The 17,901-nt window shown below is 41.4% G+C and overlaps 1 protein-coding gene across 3 annotated transcripts in view; it reads left to right on the top strand.

Moving 5' to 3' along the window:
- The window catches only part of TSNARE1 (t-SNARE domain containing 1), a 530,032-nt gene that overhangs the window by 214,480 nt on the left and 297,651 nt on the right, over positions 1–17,901 (top strand). For all 3 annotated transcript variants that reach the window (XM_009332991.1, XM_009332989.1, XM_009332990.1), the window contains one exon: positions 17,144–17,234. In XM_009332991.1, the coding sequence (XP_009331266.1) occupies positions 17,144–17,234 (91 nt within the window). The remainder of the gene's footprint in view (positions 1–17,143; positions 17,235–17,901) is intronic.

A 17,901-nucleotide genomic window follows, 5' to 3' on the forward strand; every position in this document is an offset into this window, starting at 1 on the left:
AGGTGTATGAACATTTAAATAGTGAGTCTGGAGCAGGAAGATGATTTTTTTTTGTCTCTATAACTAAAGAATTGTGCACCAGGGCAGAGTGGAATATTTTCAGTGTTCACAATTTTAAAGGATTGTGGTGAAACTATAAAAAAGGATCCAAAGGAAACACAAGAAATAACTGAGAACTAGAAAAAAAAAAGGTGTTTCTCAGTGAGCCTTGTAGCACGGTCTGTTTTGTTTATCAGAAATGAGGCTGAGAAGTGACTTGATTACAGCGTACAAGCACCTTCAAGGGGGAAAAGTTGTGCATCTAGAGAGCTCTTAAATCTAACAGGAGGAGGAGTGATAAGAAGAGATGGTAAGAAGTTGACAGCAGAAAAATTAAAAAAACCAAACAAACAATTAAAAAATAGTCATGAGTGTGCTTAACCAGGGAAACTAGCCACCGAGGCTTTGGTATGCTACATTTGACTCCACTTGTGAAATGAAAGAGAGATTGAGCGGGTATTGAAAGGCTTTTGAACTGCTTTTTCCAAGGAGATGTTTGCAGAACAGAAGGGAATGCTCCAACCCTGCAAAAATGGGCAGATGCTGGAGGTGAGCAGGTCTCCCGTTGTGCTGGGAGGGATTCGCATGTTTCAGCAGAGGTGTTTTCACTGAGTTGGTCACACATAAATGCTCGTTAGTCAACCAAGAGAAATAGACACTTCCATGACATAGTTGCCTGTATTCAATTGGATTGTTCCCATATGGTGACTATATCCAGGCATGTTCAGTCCTTTATTTTATCCCTCAAATTTCTTTTTAATTTACAAAATTAATCCACCACTATATTGCCAAGAAGTAAATAATTTAGTACCATTTACAGAGTGTGGGTTAGATAATGGGTTGCACTAGTGGACTGAACGGGAAGCCCATCTCCCACCTCTTGCTTTCTGATCACCCACCAGATCACCAGTTATGGCTTCCCACCTAGACTGAACTAAACTGGATGATGTAAAAAAGCTCCTTATGTTTCTGCTAAGCCACAAATTTTATGCGGTGCCTCTTTAAATCTTCCTTTTAATAGCCACAAGGTGGGTCATGGGAAGCTATAATTAAAAGATAGAAGACAAATTTCAGGAGGTTAAAGGAGAGGCTATATGCAGGGAGCACCTGGAAACGAGTAAGAAAAATTGTAACAAGGCCAGAAAGGAGAACCCTGTCCCCTTTTGTTCTCAGGCATCTTGGATTATAAATAGAAGATAATGGAATGCAGCGTCCTGCAGGAACCGTGAATAATTAGATGGCTGATGTACAAGAGCAAGTGGAGGTCACACAGATAAACTAAAAGAATGCTTGGATTTATTGGGTAAAAAAATGACTTTGAAATGGCTTTGTCTAACTTCTTTTTTTAATGGTAGGAAAACAAAATATATAAATCCTGAAAAGCAAAAGCTCAATTCAAGACAACAGTGCAAATCGAGAGTAATTCCATTAAGGCTAATGGAATTACATCAGTGTAAGACCGGAGGTAAGTTCAGACCCAATTACATCTTGGTCCTGAAATGAGATTTTGATATTGTTTGTTAGTATTTGTATTGCAGTGAGAGCCCAAATGAGAGCATCATTTTGCTGTACTGGGTGATGCTCCCAAGAACCTCCAGTCCCAACAGACAGGGAACACAAAGTAAGAGAAAAGAAGCAGAAATTAGTTCTGTCTATAACAGGATGGGGAACTGAGGCAGAGAAGAAGCCAAAATGATAATAGAGAAGTAACTTGACTTGTTAATTGCATTTTTAAAAATAATATTTTAAAAGGAAAAACAAGTGCCCTGCTCTCTGTGGGAGCAGTATGCACCTGGCCAGTGATATCAGTGTGGAGGAAAGCTTGTCCTTGGAGTCAATTATGAAATAGAAAACAAAAAAAGAGTGTAGAAAGGGGCATCTGATGCAAAGCAGTTGGATGCGTGGCTGGTAGGTAGCAGGTTTTGGTGACCTGAGGTTTTTTATCTTTGTATAAAGAAGAGAATGGCAGAAAATGCAGGGTACGAAAACATCTCCTTTTTAAGGTTATTTCCTCATGCTTTTTAAAAATATTTTTGTTCCTCCAATCAACATCTGAAGGAATACTTATATCAGCTAGTACAATCACAGTGTTAAATTGCATCTTGTCCTGCAGGTAAGGAATAGTTACGTTCTTTAACACAAGAAATTGATTTTGCTGAATAGGGAACATGGAAAAAGTCAACATCTATGAAAGAAGTTATGTTATGGGCAGTACTTTCTCCTGACCCCACGGTTTTATTACTTTTTTATTATTATTACTTAACATCTGTGTGGTTTCAGAGGAACACTAAGATGCTCCGCATTTTTAACAATGAACTGAAATACCTTGAATTTCCCCTAACCATCCCATCTACAAACAGATTTTCTCAAGAGTCCAAGACAGCTGTTACTGAGCTGTTAGGTTGTCCTTAACAGAGAATGTTGTCTAAACTCTGGTAAACTTTTTATAATCTCTGATTTACTGTCCTGGACAGTACCAGGCTGGTTGGGGAATAGTAAAGGGGTTGTTTTGACTTAAATGACTACCAGGACTCTCAATGGGACACAGGAAACATAACGTGCTATTTCAGCCTGATTTAATAATAAAATTATGGACTTCCCTTAGCACTGTGTGACTGTTTCTTGATGGCTAATTCCCAGCTACATAGAGGTAGCAACCTTTACAGCTTGGACTAAAGCCTAATGGTGAGTAATAGCAGGTGTAGCTGAACAGATGAAATTTTGGGCAAGTCTCAGCCTGCCGTGTGAGGTAATAGAGCTGGAATCGCGAACCAAGGGGAGTTGAAGACATGCTGTCTTTGGTATTAAAAGGGGAGTTGATAAATTATGGGATTGTCTGTTTTAAAGATTGATTCTATTTTGGTCCATGGGAGAGAGAGTAGGTGATTTGACTGGTAGATTAATTGATCTTTTTCTTTTCAAGTAATTTCACTTGCTGTTTTTCAGCCACTTTGCATTTGGGGAGCTACCACGCCAACACTGAGAGTGTTAAAAAGGCAGCTATCCAGGGAGGGGAGGCAGAAGGGAAAAGGAGTATTTCTGCAATATTTGTCTCTCCATTAAGAAAAAAGTCCCTAAAATGACATAATGACGGGCTGAGACACTGAGATTGAAATCTCCTTCCCCATTAGGTTCCCTGCTACACATCCAGATGTTTGACAAGTTGATTTTGTATCATTGCTCAAAAGCTGCTGCTGTGGATTGCTGTTTTTATTTTCTGTTCTCAGGGATACAGTCCCAAAGACCTTTCTTTGTAGTTATCTCTGACATCTTTCAACCTCCAAAATAATAAAAATAAAGCACACTTCCAAAGTCACATTAATTTAATACATTAATGTAAGAGATTGTTATGGGGTAATCAAACAAATACATCTGATTCAGCAAGTTCCTTTTATGGAAGTTTTTAGGGCAGATAAGATCCATCACCGATAGAAATTTTTTATCTTCTGTGAGAGATAGTAAAAGGGTCCCTTTCTTTAAGTCTGTTTGTTAGGGAATGTGTTTTAGAACTAAAAATGAGATCCTACCAGTGTGACAGAGGAGATGTGTCAGAGAGGCACATCCAACCATCATACTGTGAGTGAGATGACACTGGTTGCATGAGGCTTCTTCGAGCTGTTGGCTAAGTGCTCTCTTCAACAGCCACCAAAGGAAAAGTCTCCTCTTCTCGTTGCTGGAGAGAAGAGGAAGAGGAAATATGGCATCATGCTGCACCGTGGCTGCAGATGGATGAGAAGCAGGTGATAAGGACCCATCTGGGTGACAAGTAGGAGCACAGATTATGAGGCACCTCTACGGCAGAAAATTATATCTCACCAAGGGTGTAAAATTTGCCAAAATCTTGCTGAACTGAAATTGAGATTGCCTGTGACAGCGAAGTCACAGTAACATGCTGGGCTGTGAATAGCTGCAGCTGTGTTCAGGACCACCATGGGTTACCTTTAGGGCAGGACTGTAAGGTGGGTGTAAAGACTTGGGTCTGGCAATGCATTTGATCTAAGAAAGCATAAGCCCATGGTCTGATGCAGTTGCTTAGAGGAACCTACAACCACAAAATATCCAGCTAATGTTAGGCTAATGGGATGAAATGTATGGGCAGAATATTTCTGTTTGGCAAGTACAGCTAAAAATATCACCAGTTATCTTAGCTGTTCCATGCAGCAATGACTTAATTTTTTTTTTTTTTTTTGTCGTTAATACAGGAAAGTAGATAATCAGGAAGCAGTGATTTTAATCTTTTTTTTTTTTTTTTTTTAAATTGCATGATTGCTTCAGGGCTTTCCAAACATCTTGATAAACTCTGTTGACTGACCAGAGACAGCCCTCAGAGGCTGGAAGTTCCCCTTGGACTGAAGCGGTTGGGAAAAGGGTGATAACTTCTGGGAAAAGCATCAGTCCAGTGAACTGAGCAGACCTCATCAAGTTGCAAGATAGTGTTGGTTGGAATGGTCTTCTGGATATCATCTGGTCCAAGCCCCTGCTCAAGAGCAAGGCCAACTTTGAGCAGACTTCTGTGGGCCTTATTGTGTGACATAGACCTCAGTTAAGGAAAACAGTGGGGTTCATTAATGTCTTATAACTTACCCATGCTGACTTCGTGCCTTCAGCTGGCTTATCTCCACATCTTCTCAACAACTTTGGGATAGGGGGAAGAGGTCCAGGCAAATGCTCTAGCCAGAAGACATGGTACAACTTGGGGGTTGGCAGCAGCAGAACTGTTTTGGGGGGTTTTCTGTGCAGGAACCTGTCAAGCCTGGACAGCAAGAGAGGTTTAAGAGCAGGAGTTCTGCCTGTCTCCATTGAGCAGCTATTTCTAAACTTGTGGAAGGAACAGACGGTAAGTTCCTACAGGCCTTTAAGTAAATAGAGAGCCACACTCTGTATTTTGGTACCTACAGGGTGACGCGGTCCTGGATGATAGGTGATTAGATGGTTGGCGTGGATGTCACATACATTAGTAGTTATGAATCTGGATCTCATCTAGCATTTGTGTATTGTACAATTGGACAGAGTCCTGAAAATAGACCCAAGAACTGGTTTGGGATATCTGACTGATTTGATGTCAGTGAAAGAATTAACACTGGATGGTAATGAGTCCCATTTGGGGTAACATCAAAATGACCTAGAATCCAGTATATCAGAGGTGCTCAGTCCCCAAAAAGCCAAGGGACTTAATCAATGTGGCAGTACCGTCTGATAGCCAGTCCAGGATTAAAGGTACAAGGACAGGAGACGTGTCTTTTCAGCATGAGAGTCTGCTTCCTAATCTAATGGATTATTCTCACTTTTTAATTTTAATGGCTTTATTAAGACAACTATGGGATTATTAATTCAGATTGCTCAAAACAAGTCCAGGAGTTTGGAGTTGGCATGTGCCTCCTGGTGTTACCACAGTGCACGCCACCTGATAGATTTGAGTTAGCTGGCAAACAAGTGGGAGGGAAAAATCTCTTTCTGCTCCTTATGAGCCGAACCATCACCATTTACCCAAGATCTCATGTCCCTGAAGTTCTCCAGATTTTCATTGTACTCCAGAAGAGAGTTTTCAGCTGAACAAACTCTTCTGTCCATTTGGGAAAGAAAGGGGAAAAATTATATTTAGGATCTCTCCCCTTAGCTTCTTGCACTTCAGTGTGACCCTGTTTTGATGTAAGATCCTTTTATTTTAAAAGGAAAGGTCAGTCACATGCTTCAGTAACACCTCTCCTGTGGTGAATTGGGCCTTTACTGGATATTGCTGCTGTATTCATTTCGTAACTTGTCAGCTGGATCCACATGGACAACCTTTTGGCAACTATTGCATAAACATAGCATACTTACCATTTTGTATGAAAGTCTGTTTTTAAGCACTAAGACTGCAAGGAAACATGTTTGGGCTGATTTGTCTGCTTTTATGGTGCACTGAGTGTGACTTTCTCCGTTTTCTTATCTTTCTGTGTCCCTACCTGCACAAATGCAATGTGATTTTCACAACATGATTGTAAATATATAATTTCCTAGCTTAGTTACATTTACAATAGATTGCATTGAAGCAAGGAGACAGAGAATCAGTCCCTGGAATATTTTATTCTGTACGTAAGCCTCAATTCAGGGAGAGGAGAAATATTATTGATCTTTCATCAGGTAATTTTCTTCTTTCAAGTACCTGGATTGGACTCTTAACAGCAGTTCTTAAGCTGAATCCATTTTCCCCCTAGAGAACATATTTGTTATCAGCAGAGGTTTCTGATGACGGGACTTACAGTTTTCACATCTGAATGGATTAGAACAATTGGGTATTTCCATTGTCCCTCACTGTAAACAGAGAGTTGCTATATCTGAGTTCATTATATGCTTGGTCCATTGCCTTCTGCCGGCAGAAAAAGCTACTCTTGCCTTACCTGAAACAAACCTCCGAGCCTATTGATTTATAATGAACTTCCTCAGATCTTTTATTTTGTTTGTTTATCCTTCTATTATATATTTGTGCCTCATTCTTATTAAGGAAGAATCTCTTTGAAGTTTAATTTTTTGGACCGCCAGCAGTGCATTTTAATTGTTGCTCTCCCTGTGGAAGTACTCGTCCTTCTGGCCACAGCCTACAACACTTTGTCATGGACCACGGATGGCGATTTGCACAATTCCTGTAATAGGAATGCCTTTTGGGTGCTAGTGCAAAATTTATTGCCCCACAAAATGGGGTCTTCATTCACATGGCCGCTCTTGCGGGTGTTTTATTGGCCAATAAAGTGCCTTGTGTTTTTGTAATCTAACTGCTAGGCTGCTTTATGATCTGATGTCAGCTGGAGGGTGGTGGGGAAGAGCGACTTGTGGTACATTGGGAATTACGCATTATTGTCACCTGAGAGTCTGAAGGATCTTTAAATCGATGAAATGTGGGGCTGATGAGCAGAGAAGCCTCAGCAGTAGCATTTCTTTTAAGATTTTGTCTCTTTTTTGGAAACTTAATTATTCCAAAAAAGAGGCAGAGACATCTTTCTGCCTGCTAAATTAAAGTGTTGCTAGAAAGGCGATGCAAGGCAGAGTGAAACATAAGTTGAATGGAAAAGACAACGAAGGAGATAGGAAGAAAAGTATTTAGAGATCAAGAACTCTTTATTTTGAGTGTATTGCACTCTGTTCAGGATAAATATATTAATTTCCCGTGCACTTCACAGCTTGCCCTTATGTTCAGAAAGTTGCAGAGATGTCAGATTGTAAAGAGGCATATGAAGTATATGGGATAGAGCAATAGGTGGTTAAGTAGGCTGCTGAGATCCATTTCTCTTCCCAGCACAATTCCTTTTAGTCATCTCCGTGCTTTTTGAGAATGAAGTGCAATATGAAAACAAATAAAGCTGCAACAAAAAACCTGCTCTCAAGCAAACATATTTTAAAGTCGTTTTCTGCAATATATTATTGTCACTTTTTTCTTTTCTCCTGCCTCTTGCTCAAAAAAATCAGGAAAAATAGATCTTGGCACACGTGCCTCAAGGGAGGGTGTTCAGAAAGCACCAGCACTGCTACCAAGCTCAACTTTTGTGCTTCGCTTTGTACTTTAAAATGTCTCTTTCCTCCAGCTGGCTTCCCTATCTGCATACCACTGTACTCCAAAATCCCTTCTAGGAGAGGAAGAGGAGGAGGAGAGAGAGAAAAACAGATTGAGTTGTGCAGCCCTTAACACCTTTGTGTTTGCTCTTGCAGGGGAGTTAATGGAGCTGGTCACAAAGGTGCAACATACCCAGTATCAGCAGAAATGCCATTAGTTAGAGCAGAGGTCCCCAACCCACGGTACATGAAGCAGCCAGATGTCATGCTCAGCAGCAGTGGAAGCAACCACCTTTGGAAGGAGCTGTGAAGCTAATGTTTTTTTCTGTCTGAAGCAGCAGCAGTTTGCAGCTTCCCAGTCTGGTCCCAGTGGCATTGTACCAGGGAGGCTGAGAGTTACACTTCTGGCTCAGGATGTGGCATGGTTTGGGCATCCCATATCAGGGGACATGTGATCAGAGGACCAGAATGAGAAGACCTGATATCTTGGTCTTGGGTGCTGGAGTCATACAGGTGGAGGGTGTGAGTGGCTGTGGAGATGCATGCATGTAAGTGCATGGAGATGTAATGGAGCAGGAGATCATGTCCTAGCTCAGGGGATGTGGTTGAGGTCATGTTTGGGGGATATGTGGATTTGCAATGGGGCATAGTAGTTTAGGGAGATGGATATAGAGTAGAAGTATAGTAGTAAACTGTTGATGTGAAGTTGTTTTTTGTTTTAGGAATTAGAGAACATGGAGTTGGTCTTTGATTTTGGTGAAGTGGGTATTGTTGGGGATGTGGAAATGGTAGGGACAGAAAATTTAGTTCCTGCTCTGTAGGATGGGTAGGAGTGATGACTGAGACCAGGGAGTTGGGATGTGGGGCGGTGGAGCAGGTGTTACAGGGCCTGTTTTGGGAACATGAGCATGTTTGAGCACATAAAAGAACCATATTAAGATCATGGGTTTTGTGGACAGAAAGGTATGTGTCTGTGTACTGTGTGATACATGAGAGGTCCAGAAGATGCTTATCTATTTAGATGGGTATGGTCTCACTGCACATGGACTCTACAGATTAACCATGTTTGGCGTAGACTTGTCTAGGAAGATGTACTGAAATCCCAGGTGACTAAACACAAAATCGTCATGTCTCATCTGAATGGAGTTTCCAGGTGGAAAAGAAAGAGATGTCAAGAGAAACCCGGGTTGTGGGATCCATACACATCTGTCCTGGCCGCCAAAAGCTATGCTACTGCCTCTGCCAGTGATGGTACTGAAGCAAATTGAATAGATCAGGAGTTAGCTAAATGCTCGGTTCCTTTGCATGATACTTCATCGACAGTGGATTTTGCATCCGTCTTCAACATCTGTTGTAAATGCCAGTCCATTTACATTGTCCAGACAGCTTAACTAATTGATATTTACTGCGCAACATTTATTAACTTCAGTGTGAAGGTTTATGAAGACTTTCTTCAGTGCCTAAAAGGTGGATTTCTAACAAACCCGATGTCCCACTGGCTTTCGGTGCTGTTCTTTTGAAATAGTGTCCTCATATTACCCGTTAAGGAAATCAGCGTGTACCAAACCTTCCTCCAAGCTGGTCTATGAGGACCATAAAGCTCTCACCATGAGCTTTATGGTGACATTTCCTTCATTTGTCCTCTGGGACGGGGTGGGGGCCCAGTGTAACTTCATCAGATGTGTTTCCTTTGCTGACCTGCTTCCTTCCGAAACCCGTAGCACTTGATTCCTGCCATGGTTGAACATGATGCCTTTGTGTTTGTGCACTGCTGCAATGCTTCCTGGGTGTTTGTCTGTTGATTCTTAAAGCTGAGCTTCTTGAAGATGATAAACCACCTGTTTTTGCACTTTAGACTGCAAAAGAATTGCTTGGTCATTGCCTTTCTTTTTAGATTTCTTGCTAGTCAAAGGGTGGACATTTTTCATAGGTTTATAAGACAGCCTGTTTGCTACACATTGGCAATTTCAGTGGTGCAATCACTGCTAATGCCTTTTCTTTCTCACTTAAATCCTGATCGAGGAACTGGGTTTAGGCATATCGCTTAATTTAAGTATACACATAGGAGCGCTTGTGCTTTAATACCCCTAACTAGAAATACACAAGTAATAACAACAAGCTGAAAGGTGTCTCAAGCTCTTTGTTTGCCTTTGATTTCTTGCTCACTTCACAAAATAACAAAACACCTTGCAGTCGTTTGAATGAAATGGATTCATTTTTCAATTAAAATTGTCGGTTTTTAAGCAAAGATGCCTTTTTTTTTAAAATGAAACATGTATTTTCTGGGGTGAAAATGCCTGCACCTCAGAAATTTGTGTGATTTATTCCCTTTTTGCAGATGTTTGCTCTCCGAAAAATTTGGTAGCAATAAAGCACCTGAAACAGCAAAATCAACTTTTAAAATCAGAATAAAGCCTCAAAAGATCTACATCTCTCTTCACCAGAACTTTTCGTACTCCAACGTACAAAGCGCTGGCTCTTCTATTAATGATGGTTTCAGCATAGTTTCTCAAGGAGAGCTAAAGCAATCGATCACTCATTCACATCAGTAAAGTGCCTTTCATCTTTACTTTTCACAGTGCCATACCGAGTATTAACCCACATTAAATGCTAAAACCAAGACAGCGAGTGTGGGAAGGATAATAGGCTAAATTAATCTGCAGTGCAATTTATCTCCTCTCCATTTGTCCCTGTCTTTCTTACATACCTGTGTGTGTGTAGGACACGTTCTTGCACACTCGTGCACCCACACTCCCTCATCCAGTTTATCCAAATTGCTTCATTGGTTAGGACTGGTGTATACAGCGAGGGGGGTGTATTGCCATACCATTGATAACATGGCAGCATGTCATATTATTAAAAAAAGAGGTCCAGCAATGACAGAAAACCTGACGTAGTGTGAAGCGGTGCTCTTAACACCACCCGTGACCCTAAAACTGTATAGGACTGCTAGCTAGACACGGGGATGTAGCCACTGGGATTAAGTCTAAAATATAATAGGTAGGACTGCCATCTCCTGCAGTGATGTGCAGAGCCTGTGCATGTCCCTGGCTCAGCCCCACACTCAGTAAGCTCTTGCCATAGAGGGTTTTATGGCTGGGAAATTCCTAAATAGGGAGACACGGGCTTCTTTTGTTTCTGATTCTACTCTGAAATGCAGGAGCTAATTTCTACAGGTGTATAAATTATGAGAAAACGAATTAAAGCAAATACATCAGTCATCTTTTTTATCTGCATGAAGTCCTTGGGATTCAATATATTGTTTATTGCATTTTGTGCCTGCAGCTTCCAGCCTGTGTTCTGCAACAGACAAGTTGTAAGAGGAAGTTTGCATATATTGGAATCCACATACATAATGTTTCCAAAAAGATTTAGAGGTTAAAAACATAAGACAACATCCATGCCTCTGAAAATTTCAGGGAAGGGAGACAGTTTCTAACACTCTTTTATGGTGTATAAACTGTTTTCTGTGTTCGTGGTCTACATGCAGTGTGTAGTTCTCCCTGTCTCTCCCTGCAAGTTGACTGGCTCCATTAACTCCTGCTACAGAGTCCTAAATGCAGCAACCCTGAGCTTTAGATGGGCATAATGCTTCTGAAAACCCTGGAAAGACAGCTCTGATCCAAGCTTCAGCAAAAAGCTGCAGTAAATTACTGGAAGAAGGGCATTGATAACAACTATATGTAGGTTGTATGTCGCTTAGTTGCTTTCTGGTGTTGTTACAGGCACCTCTGGCTATGCCGCTGAGAATTGCTGCAGGGATACATCCTGGTAACCTTTCTGTGACAGATGTTAAGCTGTGATCCACTCGTTAATGCAGAAATGTAAAAGGCGCAACAGAATTAAAAAGCACAGGCAAAGCAATCACAATAGTCACGGTTTGATGCCATTTATCTTAGGGCGCTAAAAGGATTATCGGGGCAATACCGGAAACGTTGACGAATGTTAAGAGCTCATGGAGGGCAGCTGACGTCCTTGGGCTGGAAAGGGAGGGACCTGCTTCCTTTTTGCAGAAATGTGGTGCAGGAAGATGGTCTACTTCTGTACAACCTAAGTTGCAAAAACAGTTAAAAAGAAGTAAGCGGTTTATCAGCACCTGGAGGAAAAAAAATGACTATCACGATCAGTAGGCACCAGGGTTCATCAAAATGAAATTATGGCAAATTAAATTAATTTCTGTCTCTGATAAGCTAAGAGGCTTACTGGATAATGAGAGAGAGGGAGGTGTAATATAGCTTAGTGCTAGCAAGGCGTTTACAAAGAATCCAAGGGGCTCTCTTATTACGAAATAAAGTAAAACTTGTAAAATTAAAACTTACTTGGGAATAGTATGGGTGGGAGAAGGAAAAATAACTTGAGAGGTGACTAATGGCAGTGACATTGTTAAGCTGCTTCCCATGGGGTCCTGTTTTGAGTGCTCTCTGAGCTGTCAGTAATGACTTGACAGATGGGAGTCTGAGGCGATGCTGAACTATCTGCAGGTGATGCAGGGTTAAGGGTGGCTCTTAGTGTCCTGGAGATAATTTAGTTGAGAAACACAAACCTGAATTTCTGGTAGCAGGTCAATGACTAACTAGCTGCTTGCAAAGACTGGTCAAATTCTGTAGGGGAGCAAGCATTCTCCTTACGTTAGTAATAAATGCTTCATCATTTTTTATTATTTATTTTCAGGAAGCAATGCAAAAAAAAGGTGCCTGATAGGTTTTAAAAATACCATGGAAAATTTTGCTAAGGTTTGCATTGTTTTATGTTGCCATGGTTGCATTTCTGTGGTGAAATTTGTGAGGACTATCTGACTACAATTCATATGTTTTAATCAGAACCACTGAACAACGGAGCTGCTAGCCTATAGCCATGTTCATCTCTAGACATGACACAGCACCAGTTCCAGGTGGATTTGAAATACCTCCCCTTCTCTTCCCACACAGCCACAGACCATCCCCTAAGCTCCCTAAAGAAAAATAGCGCCACATCTCCTAATACTTTCAAGTGACAGGCAAATTGGAAATCTATGATGCTTTTATTATAGAATATTGTGTGGCTTGAAACTTGGCTTGAAACTTGGAAGTAGCGGTCCATTTTTCTCCTGACTTTTACTCTGCTGGATGATTTACACCTATGCAAAGGGGTTTGCTGACAGACCAGAATTAGAGCTTTTATTTTGCTCTGTTGTAAATGATTTCTCAACATGCACAATCAGGTCCTAAAGGAGAAAGGGGAAAAAAAAGAGTTGTGAGTGTCAGTTTGGAGCCAGAACAAGTAGATTTAGCCTTTCTTCCTTTGGTGACTGTAACTATACAGTAAAGATACTTTAGGGCTTGGTGAAACAAACTTTCCTCCTAGCTCATCTTTCTGCTTTGTTTACATCTGCAATAAATACTTATAGATGAGAGATACCCACTGCGTTGATCCCTCCCTGCATGCGGAGGCAGAGCCAGCAACCCTGGAAGACGAGGTGTGGGGCTGTCTATGGGCAGTAAGTCATAGCAATCTAATGCAGCACAAGTTTCCATCCTATAGATAAGTGTTTGCTAATACAACTGTTGAACACATCCGCCTGGATCACCCACTTCTGGAAATATCCTTAGCTCTGCTATAGGATCATCCTGGCTGCATAGGAGACATCCAAAAGTGGTGGGTTACTGCGGAAGGGTGGACTTCTCTGCAACGCCATTGGAGGTGCCACTCTCCACAGACCATGAAGGACCTCCGCTGGCTTTGCTTTGAAGTTAAGCACCTCGATTAGGTGGAGAAAGGGGAATAAGAGCCTCAGGGACCAAGTACCCCCTGATACTCCATGGCTGTGCCTATGGCCAGTGCATAAAGTTTTATATACATGTATTTACAGTTTGCTGAGGCCTATCATCAACTCCCACAGACATCAGTCCTTCACAAAATCCAGCTCTAAGACAGGGAAGAGATTGACTAAAATCTTATGGTGTGAAAAATTTCCTTACGCACGCTTGATGCACTTCTACGTATTTATGTCTCCAACAACAATGGAATATAAGTAAATGCATATAGTCAACCTATTTCTCCTTAAGCCACAGATCATGCAGCTCAGTGCTCTGCTCCCCATACTATAATTTTTACCTCTTTTTGTACAAGAAAACTGCAGTGAGTGGTAAGCATTACAGCTGCTGTGCAAAAGACAAGCATACGTTTTAAGTTATGCTGCGCTACCTGGCTTAACTGTAGCCAAACCTACTTGACCACCCAGCTCTTAAATACATAAAACTACTCCATTGCTATGCACAGTTGCACTGTGCCAAAGCGCATACTGCATCTAATGATGTTTAAGCCAGTACAGTAAAGGTATCTTTGATCTGTACCTGAAAAACTTATTATTGCTTTTGTATTAGGGATCAAATTAAAGTAAAATAAGCCATATCCTGTATTGGAAATGCCTTTCTCCTGCTGGAACTAGAAAACAAAGCTCTTTGGGATTGTTGTGAGTGGCAGCAGGCACGGTGAGGCAGAGAGAATTCTTTCCCTTGGCGGTCTTTGCTGTTGCATTTGGGGTCTGATTGTTTTTTGTTGACTTGGTCATTCATCAAGTGTCTCTAAGAAACAGCGCAAACAGTAGTTAAGCTCCTTCATTCTGTCCCTGCGGAGAAGGGAAGCAGCCATCATCGCATCTGCCTCTTTGCTATGCTCATTTTAAAACTGGATAAATAAATTAGAGATATGATCATTCAAAGAACAAACTGTAAGCAGCTGCGCGCTGGGGATTATGGATTCGGTGGACCGTAGTTCTCTGGTAAAGAAAACAGCAGCCATAGGAAACTCTTAGGCAGCAGTGTAGCATCTTTTGTATTATTTAGTGTGCTGTCTTTGCAATCTTTGTGCATACAGAAATGCACAGCAAGAGATGTTATTCTTCCTAAGAGATGCCTTTTTGTTGTTACTCTTAGAGTGCTTATTTTCAGAGTAGCACTGTAGACAGCTAAGTCTTTTACGTTTATATTTTAGGTACTTAGTAGCTCCACAGACTGAGTATTTAACTTACTATTGTGTGGAGGACTTTTTCGGAAGCGAATTTTATTCATCAGAGACACCCCTTTAATTAACTTCCACACTTCCATGGGGAGAGGAATATAAAGAAAGATAATAATAATAATAATAACCTATCTTGTTACCATTAGATATTAAAATAAAATGCTGTGGGGAATGGAGTTTCAAGACCTCTCTTTTAATGAAGATCTTAATAGCATTTAATGTAAATTAAATATAATCACGGTCTGATTCCTGAGCGTATCTCTGAGGCTGAAGAATAAGAAGTTAATTGTGCTGACAACATAGTGGGAAGTGCCAAAATCAAGCACCAGCATGTTGGTTAAAGTGCATTTTGAGTTAAGAGGTGCAAGGCAGAACTTTTATTTTTTGTACTCCCATTCCCAGTTATTTTGCAACAGTTCAGTGCAAAGTTTGTGTGCGGCATGGATTTATTACATAAGATATCTAACATAAAATTTACATTAGAATGCAAATGAAGGAGACTTTATTTAGCTTTAGAGATTGGGAAGGATCAAATGCATGAGCCTAACAAGCCATTTTACTTTGGGGATGGGGAATTGCTGGTATGTAAATCTCTGAGTCGTTCTGTGGGCAGATAATTTAATGAGATCTGCAAAATGACTGGTCGTCAACTCCGGTGCCTTGCATTGCATTAAGAGGAATTAGTTGTGGAAATCTCAGTCTTGAAACTGCTGCTTATGAAATTCATGCACTTGGTGGCAAGATTTACTTGATTAAAAGATTGGGGACCAGGCTAACCGCATACTCCTCAAGGTAGGCGATGTGACAGGATTCAATTCCCAGCTCCCTGTCTTGCGATGACAGTGTAGAATACATGTCTGTGGTAGGTATGAACTCTTCCATCTCAAATTAAAAGTGATGTAATTAGTCAGCTGGTGCAGTGAGTCCTGGGATCATAAATAAATGAAATGCATTTTGATGAATGAATACAGAAATGGTATCTTAATTTAACTAAGGAGAGCTGAGAATAACTGGTTATTGGATCCAGTCTTGTCTTCATATGAGATTACTTCTGTTTCCTGTGTGGTGCCAAAGGAGTCCATGCCTTCTGTGTGCGTGTTCAACCCTTAACATACATCTGAATTACTGTTCTGCAGCTAAGAGATGTTTTCTTCATGGTACGCTAAGCTTTCACTTGTATACCTGGTAGGTACAATGCATAAAATTAAGTATACTATTATCCTAGACAGCTTTCCCACCTGAGCTGTCTGCACAGAGATCTTGCTTAAGTGGAAAAAAAATGCCAAACTTTGCTAGGGGGGTGAATATCACAGTTCATGGTGCCTACGTCCATCTTCCCTGACTAGATGGAAATGACAGTCAGTGGAGTGCTTGTTGAGAGGTCTCAATTTATTTGTAGTTAAGGTTGTGTTTGGTAAAGACTGTTTGGGGACTGGCCTTGTTCCTCAAAGGAGGTGCTGAAAGAGTTGACATAAGTCTTGAAAGAGCTGGTCTCCATCAGTGCTGACAGAGAAGCAGGAAGGAGCTGAAGAGCCAGGACGGGCCATGGGCCTTCAGGACAGAGGGGCCATAAATAGTCATCTTAACATTTTTTAATCAGGGAACTTCCATTCACTCCACATCCTGCCCACCCTGAAAAAAGAGCACTGACAAATTAGTCTTTTCAATATAACCATGGCTCAAATGTGTCCTCTAAGGGAGAAAAAAGATCAGTTTCTCCAGGTCTTTCTTGAGTCTTTCTAGAGTTTTTGATTGAAGCAGTATGGAAAACCACCCCTTTTGGACTAAAAATATGTGAAGCACTCCCTGGGGAAGCTTAGAGGCCAAAAATGCCCTGTTGACCTTATAAAGCTTGAGAACTACTGGATTGAGCTAATAAATACCTTTGGGCAGCATTTATGTCTCTTCCCTCTACTTTGTGCGGTCCCGAACAGCAAAGCCAGCAACCAGTGCCTACAAGAAATAATGGTACTGGAATTTGAAATGTAAAGGAGAGGGACAACCATGACTGGAGAGGGGACTGGTTTGGCTCCCTGCCTGCCTGTTTCAGTGCTTGTAAAGCAGCACCGCACCTTTGTGTTCACAGTGCTTTCCTCGAGATACTATGTCATTAGCAGGTAGATGATCATGGTAAGTATATTTGTCCTGCTCAATTTCTGTTGCTTTAAATTTCTCTTCTGAGTACAAAATTTTCCTGGGCAAGCCATCAGGTAACTCCCCAGTCCCATCTCTTTTTGCTCTACAACCCTTCTTTTGACAATTTTAGTTGCAATACCAACCATTAGTGATGGCCTTATTACCTGTCCACCACCTATTTTCAACTTATCTTCCCCCATTGACTTTGCACGTCCACCGCCACTTTGTGCTGATCACAGGAAGAACATTTTGGGCAGCTCCTTGCTAGTATTTCCTACAGTCTTCTGGCTGCTGTTGCTGGTCAAGACCCTGGCCTCGCGTAGTCCTAATGTGGCTCCATGTGCTGTGTGTTGTGTTGTTTCGTTTGCTCTGCAGCTTGATAAATTTCTGTGTCTCATTATGCAATTAATTTCAATTGCAATTCCCATCGTCTCTTCTGCAGGCATGCAACCCAGCAGGAGACTAATAAAACCATCACGACTAGCACCAAAGCCATCAAGCAGCTGTCTGAGGTTGTTAGAGGCTCATCCAGGGTACGTGTCATTCAAGATGCTGTTGGGGGAGAGTGCTGGGTCTTATGGAGGGAGGAATAATGAAAAAAAGAAGTGGTAGTGGGTGCTTTAAAGCTGTTGAGCTCCATGTTTTGTTATAACTTCCATTTCTGTTACACAATAAGCATCGCTTGCATTTATAAATGACCAATGGGAAAACAGCTGCAGAAACCAGTTCTTCTCCCAAAACTGGATCATGTGGAATTGGAAATCAAGAGCTCATTGACGAAGCCTTGACTCACTCACACCTATCTCAGGGTCTTACTCAGCTTGGGTAAAAGTACTACAGGAATCATCTGGCTCCACATGAGTTTGGCATTGGTCAAAGACTCAGTTGTGCGGTGGGTGCACTGGGTGCAGATGAGTTTGGAAATGTGTTGAAGTGTATGGAAAGGGCAAAGCAGTGGAATATGTCTAGATATGACATTCATTCAGTGCTGTATCCTAGTGAGAAAACAGCGGTGGGGATAAATAATTGCAGGCTGTGGCCAAATCAGAGCAGGACATTGAATTACAATTTCCCCCATGGCAACCCCATCTGTTGAACAGAGACTGGCCTTCTGTCATCAGTAGGTTCAACTCATATGAACGTCATTGTCACAGGGGTATGAATGATCCCCAATGGGACAAACAGAAGGTTTCTGAGCTC

This window comes from Pygoscelis adeliae, unplaced genomic scaffold (assembly GCF_000699105.1).
Source record: "Pygoscelis adeliae isolate BGI_AS28 unplaced genomic scaffold, ASM69910v1 Scaffold38, whole genome shotgun sequence".
NCBI lineage: Eukaryota > Metazoa > Chordata > Aves > Sphenisciformes > Spheniscidae > Pygoscelis > Pygoscelis adeliae.